Source organism: Myiozetetes cayanensis, unplaced genomic scaffold (genome assembly GCF_022539395.1).
Source record: "Myiozetetes cayanensis isolate MyiCay16 unplaced genomic scaffold, myiCay2020 scf21, whole genome shotgun sequence".
Lineage (NCBI taxonomy): Eukaryota > Metazoa > Chordata > Aves > Passeriformes > Tyrannidae > Myiozetetes > Myiozetetes cayanensis.
This window is the reverse complement of record NW_026087423.1, coordinates 8,520,622-8,531,517: the sequence shown is the minus strand read 5'-3', so window position 1 is coordinate 8,531,517 and position 10,896 is coordinate 8,520,622. Positions and strand designations below refer to the sequence as shown.

Here is a 10,896-nt window from a genome sequence, read left to right as displayed (position 1 = left end):
GCGCGGCGCCGCCATGGGCTGTTAGCGCGGCCCGGCCCGCTCCGCTCCGTTCCTACCAGCCGCGCCCGCCGCCCCGCTCCACCCCGCTCCACCCCGCTCCGCCGCGCCCCTCCGCCCGCCGCCCCGAGCCCATGAGCCTGAACGAGCACTCGATGCAGGCGCTGTCCTGGCGGAAGCTCTACCTGAGCCGCGCCAAGCTGAAAGCCTCCAGCCGCACCTCCGCGCTGCTCTCCGGCTTCGCCATGGTGAGCGCCCGGCCTGGCCCGGCGGGCGGGGGGACGGCTCGGGATCGGGACGGGGAGCGTTGCCGCCGCTTCTCCTGGTGCCGGCCGGGGCTCGCCGCCTGCCCGCGGCTGTGGCGGGGCTGGGCGCTGCCCCCCCGGCGGTGGGTGCTCCCTGGGGAGCGGGGTGGGCGCTGCAGCCCCTTCCCCGGGAGCAGCGGGGCCGGGCGGGGTGCCCGGGTGCCCGGGCGGGGTTCGTTTGCTCTGGAGAGTTCCACGCGATGAATTAGGAGCTGCCTCTCTGCTTTTACCTGCACCGGACAGTGCAGGGTTTGTTGGATCGTAGCGGATCCTCCCCGCGGAGGATGCTCGGGGAGAAGCCGCGTGTGCAGCCCCGCAGGGCGGTGAGCGCGGGGTCACCGGGGTGTGTTTCGGGGTTGCGGTTCACTCCGGTGTCAGGTGCGCAGGGCCGGGCACGGAGCCCCGCAGCGCTGCCCGGACCGCGGTGCTTCCCTTCCCGCTCCGCTTCCCGGACCGCACGCCTTGTGCAGCAGCTGCGCTGGAGCTGCTTTTAGATAAATTAGGAAAACAACTGATTAAAGTTGACGGTCTCCCTCCGACTCGTTGCATCCATTATCAACCCTTTGCAGTTTCGAGCTTTCTCATTTTTTAGTTAAGCAGATCAGAGTGTTGCTTACTTTGCAGTTTTGTGCGTGGTTTAGTGACGGGGTTTTTTTGTGTGTTTTGCTTTCGGGTTTGATGTGAAGTAGCCCAGTGTAATAACCCGAATTGTCTCAGATGAAAGCTCCATATAGGTCGAAATACTGTTACTTACAGACTTCCTCATCTGTCCAGTACTCTGACGTACCAAGCTGCAAACTCTGCCCTCAGCCCCTTCATGCATCTGTTAAAAACGCCTCATGGTTTATAAATGCCGAATTGCGCTGCTCTGACTTGCTTTGTCTTAATTTTTTGCCCCGCTTTTAACAAAGTGAGTATTTTCAGCCGTAGGATTTACTCCGCTCCAGAGCCATTGTTCCAGTGATGCTGTCGGGAAACACAGCAGCCCGCTGACGGTCAAATAAATGTCACTGTCCTCCTTCAATGGCTAAAAACAGACCACAGCTCTTCGGGGAGGTGGTGGAACTGCTCTGGTTTGAGTGACAGGCGGCTGTGTTCGTGTGGCGTGTTTGAGTTGCTTCTCTTTGGGAAACGCATCCGGCCGGGAGCTCACGCGCCGCTCCTTCCTAATGAGTTTTCCTTGTACATCCCTTCTCCTGTGTCAGAGCACTTTGTCAGGGTGGCTGCTCGAGTCAGAGAGAACAAGGAAAAAAACCCTGTGGTTTGTTGGTTTTTACGAATTTTCATTTAAGTGAGGTTGCACCTCAATGTAAATGCTACTGTTTTAAAGTTATACTTAATGTCTTAAATTCCTTTGGGTTTTCTCTAGTTATATGTTATGTGGACTCTCGAAGTCCACAGATGTATGAGGTAAGGCTTCTTTTACTTCCTTTTTGATTCTCTAGAATTATTCTAGTTCTGTTGAAAACTGCTGCTTTTCCGTTTGCTGTTTAGGGTATTTCAGGAAAAAGCCATTTTGTTCCCATTAGCAGAATCTCCAGTGTCCAGGAATGTTACGTGTGAACGTTAATGCTTTAATTTTAATGAAGTTCCCCCTTTAAAAAAAAAAAATCATTTTTTTTCTTCCTTCTACAAGATCTCACTGAAAATCCACCTGCAGCCTCTTTGGTTTTGCTCTGATGGACAGTCCTCTAGCCGAGACTTCCTAGTCTGTTTTCAGAAGAGCTGAGTTAACTTTCAAGTATTTTTAGATTTCTTTTTAAAAACTTTCCTTATCTTTTAGAGTAGTCTTTCTGCCTTGAAAAGCTGTTCTGCTGTCGCACCTGCCTTGTTTCCTGACTGCAACGGGTTCTTTGCACCTGATACTTGGATAAAATGCTGCTGAAGTACAATCTAGTCTTGGATCAAAGCTACAACAGCAAGGAAGCCTCACTGTTCCTCTATTTTCCCTATCACACAAGGAAGAAAGAGCTTAAATGACAGATCCAGGACCACCCAGTGAATTGATGGGAATTGTCAGGAGTGGAACGTGCTGCTTTCCAAGCTAGCCCTATTGATCCTTGCTCTTTGATTAAACAGTGCTTGCATCCTGTAGTATGAGCTGAGTTTATCCCCACTAAACAGTTCCCTTTTTGTGTATAACTGCAGCCATTTCGCACAGGTCATTCCCTCGGGATTGGTTCCTCCTGCCGTGGGGAAATGAACCCTGCCAAAGGCGCGGGATTGCCTGGGTCACTGGAGTGGAGGATGAAGTGCTCAGCCAGGTTTCAAACCCTGAAGTGTCACGTTTCCTCAGAGAAGATTAAAAACCTGTTTTACAGTTAATTTTGTTTCAGAGCTGTGCATGAGGATTTGCCACCTTGTGTGACTTAAGCAGTTGCAGGGTCAGGTGTTGGCAAGTGATGTGAGAGCGGAGCTCCTGCTGGTGAGCCCGAGCATTTCCTCCGTGCGGGTTTCCATGGATGCTATCATCCAGTGCCATATGTCTGAGGGAAAATCCATGAGGCTTATCTTCATTTAGTACAATTTCCCAGCAAATTGGGACCAGCAAATAATATCAACCCCCCAAACTGTTAAAGGTAAGGAGATTGTAGGGTGTATGCAGTCCATGGAAGAACAGAGTATTCCTTCCATGCGCTGTTGGGGGCATCAGGTATTTTTCACCCCAGATACTGATGTATGATCTTTTTCCCCCTCATGCCTGGCTTTATCTGTTTTTATTTCCCAGTCCTGTTTATTTGAATGCTGGAAATACTTTGCAGATTTTATCCAACACTGCAAGCACTGGCTCATCCACACCTACAGCAGCAGAATCAAGAGCTCCAGAGGAGACAGGCTGCTCACCTGTTATTTTTGTTTGAACAATTAATCTGACTTGTTGGTGTAATTTTGTCACCAGGGATGCATCAGACAGTAGTATGACAATGGCATGATATGGGTGTCAGGAATCATAGGGAAGTTGTTAGGTCCCGATAGTCATCAAAGTGGAAAACTCAGCGTCACCTCCTGCCACCAATTAACAGCTTTGTGGAAATAGCTGAGTCAAAACTAGGGGTCTGAATTATACAGTGGTTGGCTTCGTTATAAGTAGGATTTGGAGGAAGTTATTTACCAGACACCACAGATTTCTTTTTAATACTTCGAGTGCTTCAAGCTGGCTGGGCTTTGTCTAGATGGGAATGTATACACTTCAAATATTGAATGTCATCAAAGAACTGTCAACTCTTGTCTTTGAAATATACCCAGAATGGTCTTCTGAAAGCAGCTCCAGTTATATTCTGTAGAAGATTGACTGCAGTGATAAATATTTATGAAAGTGATTTCCATAACAACAGTTGGTGTTGAGGTACTGCAGGGTAGGACCTGACCCGCTGCTGTCAGAGCTGTTCAAGTGCTCGAGGCAGCACAGCCCTTGTCTAGTACAGGTCACTCAGCAGTTTTAAATACTAAAATGGTCTCTGTAGAAGTTTGCTATCTGTATTTAACTGGATTGCTGTAGCATAACATGAAACAGCAGCATTTTGTAACCTGCAGGAAGGCATTACAGGCCCGGCTTTGTGGCTTCTGCCACCACTTACTTTTACATCCCTGTTGCACTCACAGGTCGGAGCTGTGCTGAAGAATCTTCCCCCACGCGAAATGTTCCTTCTATTCCAGCCACGGAAACAATGTTTTGTGGCTCCTTTGAAGGTTCCTGTCTCGGGGCTATAGATGAGCAAGGCAGGCAGTGTGAGGCACTTGGGACTCTTGCTGTTCTGTCCTAGTTTGGAGGATGTAAAGGTGACAGTGAGCCTCTGGCTGATCTGCCCCTGTGCTTATTGAACAGAAGTTACACTGTGCAGAGGTACTGCCTCCTCAAGATGCATTTACTCCAGTCATCTGGGTATTGCCTTTTCATGTTTGCTAGCAAAATGAAATGAAATCCTTATTTGTATTCCATTGTTGGTGTCAGCAAATATTAATGTGTTTTGTTGTTCTGCAGCATAACAATAATTACAGAGCTGAGATCCTGGACTAAAGGATAAATGATGCTTAGTTTCCCTTCTGTATAAAACCAGAAATAAGATCATTATTTTGACTTATCTGTTTTTAATTTCCGGTGAGTTATTCTGGCTCATGCACAACAACTCTGAGTTGTTTATAACTCTTCGTGAATGGTGCAGACAGTCTGTGAGAGCCTGGCTCTGAGCCTCTGTCTCTGGGGTGAACAGTCCTGTCAGGGAAACAGGGAGCCAGCCAGGAGTGCTGATTTCCACTGATGCTGTGACACCCATTTCATTCTTGACTTTCCTTTACAGCCCTGGCTACTGATTTCAGAAGATATGTAAGCATGTGATTTTAATTTAAAAGCAGGAGCTTTATTTAAGCCCCTCTGGTCTTATTAGACAGGGGAGCATTTTAAATAAGTGAAATGAACTTGGTCAGGATATTAAACTGAAAAAAAAAAAAAAGCAGATTCTTTTAGAGGGCAAGTTGTTAAATTTCCTGCAATATGGTAGTAATCAGGCTGCCATGACTCTGAAATCCCAGACTGTGGAAGGTTTAACATGGTTGTGTGCTAAAATTCAGTTATCTTCTGAAAACATCTGAATGCCCACCATTTGTAGGCTTATGAGAGCTTTGGTCTTGAGTCTTAATGTCATGGGAGTCCTTTAATTTTGTCAAGAGCTGTAGTAAATCTGCCAGTCATATCTGTAGGATGATCTGAAGTTAAAGTTAGCTCTTCTTTGAACCAGGGATTAGACCAGATGACCTCTTGAGGAGTCTTCCAACCCATGTTACACCGTGATTACGCAGCAGGGCAGCTGCGCAGTGCAGACCATGCAGCGAGCGCTCAGAGGAGCTTTAAAAGTGCTGAAGGAAAAGGTGCTGAACGTGCTGTGTTGGAAACTGTGCAGCCCTGCCCCGAGCAGGTCTTGTGAACAGGAAAATATCCTGCCTGGAACATCAGCGTGTACCTGTGAGCTGAGGCTTTGCGTGGATTGGGATCGTGTCAGATGACCTCACTGGGGCCCTGTTCTTGCAGGTGTTACCTTACAGGAGCAGTTGGGAGCTGTTTATTTTGGCATTGCAGCGTGAGCAAAGGAGGAAAGAACTTCTGCCTCTTCGCATCGCTGTTAGAAAACAGGCACAGGGCCTTATGATGAAAAATGGAGCTTTTTGTTTTAGGTGCCTGGCTCAAGCTTGGCCCAGGAAGTAAACTTGCAATTGAAAAGAGTTGGCAGTTTCTCTGCTTGTTTACAGTGAAAGAGTTCCCAAATTAGCTTTCTTGAGAGTTTGAGGAGACAGAAAACATGAACTGACTTTTCACTTACAGGTCAAGCTGGGGTTTCTCTGCCAGACGTGAACACGAGGAGTTCAAAATCAGATGCCTGATATGGAGGCATTGATTAATGGAAATGTGTCTTCGATGTTTGGCAAATTAAATACATCAATTCTTAAAAGAAAATGAAGTCTTTATCTAATGAATCTCTTTAGTGTCATGGTTATGTTAACATACTACTAGGATGAAGAATTAAAGAGCCTTACCATGCTGGATGATTTTGAGTCTAGACACACCAGAAGACTTACAAGAAAAATATTTGATAAGTATGAAAATGAATCCTCGGTGGTGAAGGATTGCAATTGTTCTGTGAAAAACACAGGAAGCCCAGCATCCCACGAGTACGTTGGGACTTAACAAGCAATCCTGACAACCAAATGTTTATCCTCTCAAATGTGAAGTTTCCCACGACTAAAAAAAATGGTATTTTTAAATCTTTGAGCAAGAATCTTATATGCATTAATATGATTTCACGTTGAGTTTCTTGTAACACTTGGAAACTGTTCGCTGGTTGACTGAGTGGTGAGGCTTATGAGAATAAAAGCTTTCAGTGAAGGAATTAAAACATTGGCAAATGGCCTTGAATGCCTGTTGAAACATGTCTGAGCAGAACCCTTGGTTGCCTTAATATATTTGGTGCATTAGTGATCAGGAGCTCTGGTGTCCTGGAACATGCGTAGGAAGGTGGGATCCAGGACTAGGTGTCACTTGGCTCAGCTCTTGCACAGTAGTGAGGTTTGAAATGTTCTTGCTGCTTTTGCAGCTGTCTTTGGGTCCTGGTTTCCATGCCTCCCTGCATCCACGTTACCCACGCTCCAAGAATTTTTCTTCCTATCAGCTTGATGTGCTTATATTTCAGATTACCACTTTAAATGTATTTTGTCTGCTTAATTAATTCATTTGAGAAAGAACATAGAGACCTGGTGCAGTGTTCCCTCTTTGGAACAGTGCTTTGTCTGAAAGTCAAATTGATCAGTAAAGATTATTCAGGAGAGCTGCTGGGATTAATGCCACTCATCAATCACACATGCATAAAACCACCTGACAGTTTCCAAACCTGTTAAAAGGCATTCTAGTTCATTTTCCTTATTCTGAGCTGGGTTTATGAGTTTCCTAGTGATGTTATTTATTCTGATTTCTGCTCCTGAAGCACAGGATGCTGGGACATCTAAGGTTATAAAAGGGGATGGCTCATACAATAGTGGAGTATCTTCATGAGTAGCCTCATCTTTGGATGAGCAGTGACGTGGCCTCCAGAGTGAGGAGCTTGTGAGTCCTGGGACCACTGTATTGTCTTTTGTCAAGACATTGTCTTTCTTCAGCCTCTGACAGGCCTGTTTGGCTGCCATGGGCATTGTGGGGACTGTCATGTTTTCAATTTGTGTTCTACAGTCTGCTTAAATGCTTGAGTGAAAGAATATAGCTGAGAGCCCCACGGAAAGGTGATCTTTTCTCATGAAAGGCTTAAACCCAAATATCCAAGGAGAAGGGAACCACCAAGGTTGTGATGGGCAGCCTGCTGCCTTTACAGGCTTTTATGCTATAGATATTTAGAAGACTTTATGTGGTGTTCATTCTGCATATGTATGGAACACAAAATATTTCCTAATACCAAGCAAAATTTATAATCTATAGTGAAAGATCAAAAGCTGCCTCAACCGTATAACATGAAAGAAGAAATGTTTCACTTAAGGAGTCCAGGAGTGTTATTCACAAAGTTCAGCTGTTTTGGTGGGATTAGCTGGAGGTGGCAAGGTGGTTGTGCTGTAATAGTTTTTCTGCATATTGAAGGTTTGCTCTACAACACAACAGTAAGTATGAAAATGGTGGCCTTTGCTCAGACCTCAATTTGAACCTGAGGAAAAGGGTGCAGATGACATGGAGAGAAACGTAAATGCAGACTTATTTTGGTTTAAACTCAAAATAATCTGTAGTCAAATAGTATATAATGTAGGTAACTGCATCCCTCTCTCCCTTCCTTTTCAGGTGGCCATGGTGGAAGTTCAGCTCGACGCAGAACACGACTACCCTCAAGGGCTCTTGATAGCCTTCAGTGCCTGCACTACTGTCCTTGTTGCAGTTCACCTGTTTGCACTCATGATAAGCACCTGCATTCTTCCAAACATAGAGGCTGTCAGCAATGTGCACAATCTCAACTCTGTCAAGGAATCTCCTCACGATCGAATGCACCGGCACATCGAGCTCGCCTGGGCGTTTTCCACTGTCATTGGGACTTTGCTCTTCCTTGCTGAGGTGGTGTTACTGTGCTGGGTGAAGTTTCTTCCTTTAAAGAAGAAAACTGATAATACCCCGCAGGGCAACAGTTCTACCATCACATCGGGACAGGCGGCAGCCATTGCGTCCACATCTATCATGGTGCCCTTTGGATTGATTTTCATTGTGTTTGCAGTCCACTTCTACCGGTCGCTGGTGAGCCATAAAACAGACAGGCAGTTCCAGGAGCTGAACGAACTTGCTGAATTTGCACGGCTCCAGGATCAGCTGGATCACAGAGGCGATACCGTGTCCTCAGCCGTTACCAATTTTGCGTAAACCTGTGCTGAAGGAAGGTGACCCCACTGTTCCGCTTCTGCCTTACGTTGATGCCGCTGTGGATGAACGGGTTGAACTGCTGATCACTGTTTCGAGAAATATTATAAATATTGTTTTAACCCTTTAGAGAAGGAAAAAAAAAATGTTCCTTTCACGCAGTTTTTGCTGTCTGAAGGAAGGGGTGGTGGGGTGTGATTGCCCTGTGCGTGCAGCCCTCCTCCTGTGAACACTGTCTCGCTTATTTTCTCATTAGTGCTGAATGGTGGCTGTATAAATCCATGGAAAAATAGCACTGTACATTTGGGTATTTGCTAGGAATGGATAGAGAAGTTCTTGGTTTGTTGGTTTTTTTTTTCTCTGTTTATTTGATGTTGGCATTTACTAGAAGATACTGCTTGTCCGATCCATATTGCATGGCATGATACAAATTACTTGGGACATGCAGCAATTAGCACTTGGTTTCGGTGCTAGTGCTGCTCTCCCTGGAAAGCCTGACAGATGGTAGGAGCGAGAGCTTTCCCACCACTTTCCCCAGGATGTTTTGCTGCCAAGTAATTATTACTTTACTGATTTCTCCGGCGCCTTTTTCCCGTGGCACTTACACGTTTTGTAACTTGCTAAACACCCCTGACTAGTCTTAACTGTGATGTGGTGTGGCCACATGAGTAGGAATGAGACTCGACTCTTCCGTGGAAGAAAATAAGAGCAATAACTGTTTTTAAAGTTCTCATGACGTGGCAGGTATTATCTGGAGAGATAGATCTGCCTGTTTCTCATTTAGGAATCTTTTTTTAAAAAGAAGGAACTAGATGGAAATTATCACTGGATAATTTTTTTTTTTTTGCTTGAAAATCAGAACCACTGCTGGTTTTTTTCCAAGCCAAAGTACTAATTATTTTATACTTTTATATTGAAAATATATTTTTAATAAATCCTCAGATACAAGCAGCAAAAGGTGCTTTCTCTGCGTTGGATTCCCAAGTAATTAACTATGCCTTGGTCTTCCTTGTTTAGAAAAGTCTTCTTGCTGAAGTGTTGTATATTTAATAGCTCCTTATAAATTTTTTGATTCCAGAGGATCTGGAAGGCAACTTTTGTGGATGTATATTTATTTATGAAAGTAGATTGTTTGTAATTAATATTGGCTGCTTACTTTCAGACACGTCTGTGACAGCAAAGCTGCTGTGTCATTCTTTATTTCCTCTTAAGGCAAAAACTTCCATTTGGTCTCCTAGATAAGAGGTTTGTCCAAGAAAGTTTGCAGCAGTTTTCCTGGGCTGCTTCAGTAACTGTGGCTGTGTCTAGGAGTGGGATTTTGGGAACACAGTTCTTCTAGGGAGTAGCTCTGGGATTTAATAGGTAAAAGCTGGTTTTTTGAACATACACACTGAGACAGGTTTCAAGTCTAAGGGAAAAAACTTGACCTCCCTGTCGTAGCTGTCACTGTGGAGTGGAAACCTGGGATTTTGACCTGAGACAGGAATGACTGTGACGGGACAGTGGATTTGTACCTGACAGCCTGGGCTGAACGTGGTCTCACCAACCTCCATCTGGGGTTATCCCAACAGATTTCCAAACTGCAGGATGTGCCTGTGGGGTTTGGGTGCTGCGTGGTTGCTGCTGCAGGAGCCTCTGAAGCAGATGGGGCTGATCTCTCCTGTCAGCAGCACCGCAGTGCAACGTGTTGACAAGGTCACCCGTGGTGCCTTTGTATTGTCACAAACAACTATAAAAAAAAAACCTGCTGGGCTGTTCTTTTCAGCAGCAGTCTCTGTTCACAAGCAGCAAACAGCTTTGCACTTGCTGTTTTCAAAAGTCCTTCTGGCATAAGGAGGCCAAACTGGATTTTCTCAGCTCCGCCATTATGTTGTGCTTCAAAGATGTCCTATTCCTGATGAAAATCTGATGGTGAGGATTGTAGCTACAGTCCCACAGGTGCTCATTCATGGAGCACTGGAAGGATTATGCTAGTAAAGGCATTAAGGAAGCAGCATTCCAAAACAGAAAGTCTTGGTAGTAGGCACAAAATATGTTTTCCCATCCTTTACTGGAATACTAGTCCTGTCTTGGGGAAAAACTCTGACAACCTGACTCAGTATTCACACTTGAGCAAAGGGTGCTGTCAGGCTTCAAAATTGTACTTCTGTCAGTAAATTGTGTATGTAAAAGTGACACAGTTCTGAATGAAGTCCAGAACATCAATTTTCCGAGTTTATTTTGTAAAATTACTTGCTGTCCAGGATAAGTAGCTGAATTTCCCATTGTTTTGTTAATCTTTTGCAAAGTGACAGAGAAGTGTGGGTTGTGGTTTTTTTGTTTAAAAGATACAGACTTAAAAGCTAGGGAGACAATCTTATTTTTAACTTTCCCAAACTGGTAGGCTCTGAGCTAATGGCGCTGTTGTTACAGCTGCTTTTCTGACTATTTGCTGCACTTTAAGCCATGATACCGAGTATGTTTCTCTCATTTTTCACCTGTGGAAATGGTCATGAAAGTTACACCTTGGGTACCTCTGTCACTTGTGCCCAGGCAGTAACGAGACACAAACACGTGGGTCTAAATGTTAAGAGTGCACTTAAAAATGTTTTTTTATCCCTTATTTATACTAACGGTGTTAGGAGGCATTTACCTCAAGCATTTTAAACATTGGTTATTGTATATCACTTGTTTAGATATAAAATACTTTCATGAAATAAAATCTGCTTAATTGTTGCTGAT

At 44.9% G+C, this 10,896-nt stretch overlaps 1 protein-coding gene across 1 annotated transcript; it reads left to right on the top strand.

Moving 5' to 3' along the window:
• Window positions 1-3: 3 nt before the first annotated feature.
• On the top strand, window positions 4-10,890 carry ORAI1 (ORAI calcium release-activated calcium modulator 1). The gene is made up of 2 exons (XM_050318170.1): window positions 4-245; window positions 7,612-10,890. The coding sequence occupies exons 1-2, from the start codon at window positions 132-134 to the stop codon at window positions 8,176-8,178; spliced, it is 681 nt and encodes a 226-aa protein (XP_050174127.1). The 5' UTR covers window positions 4-131; the 3' UTR covers window positions 8,179-10,890.
• Window positions 10,891-10,896: the final 6 nt, after the last annotated feature.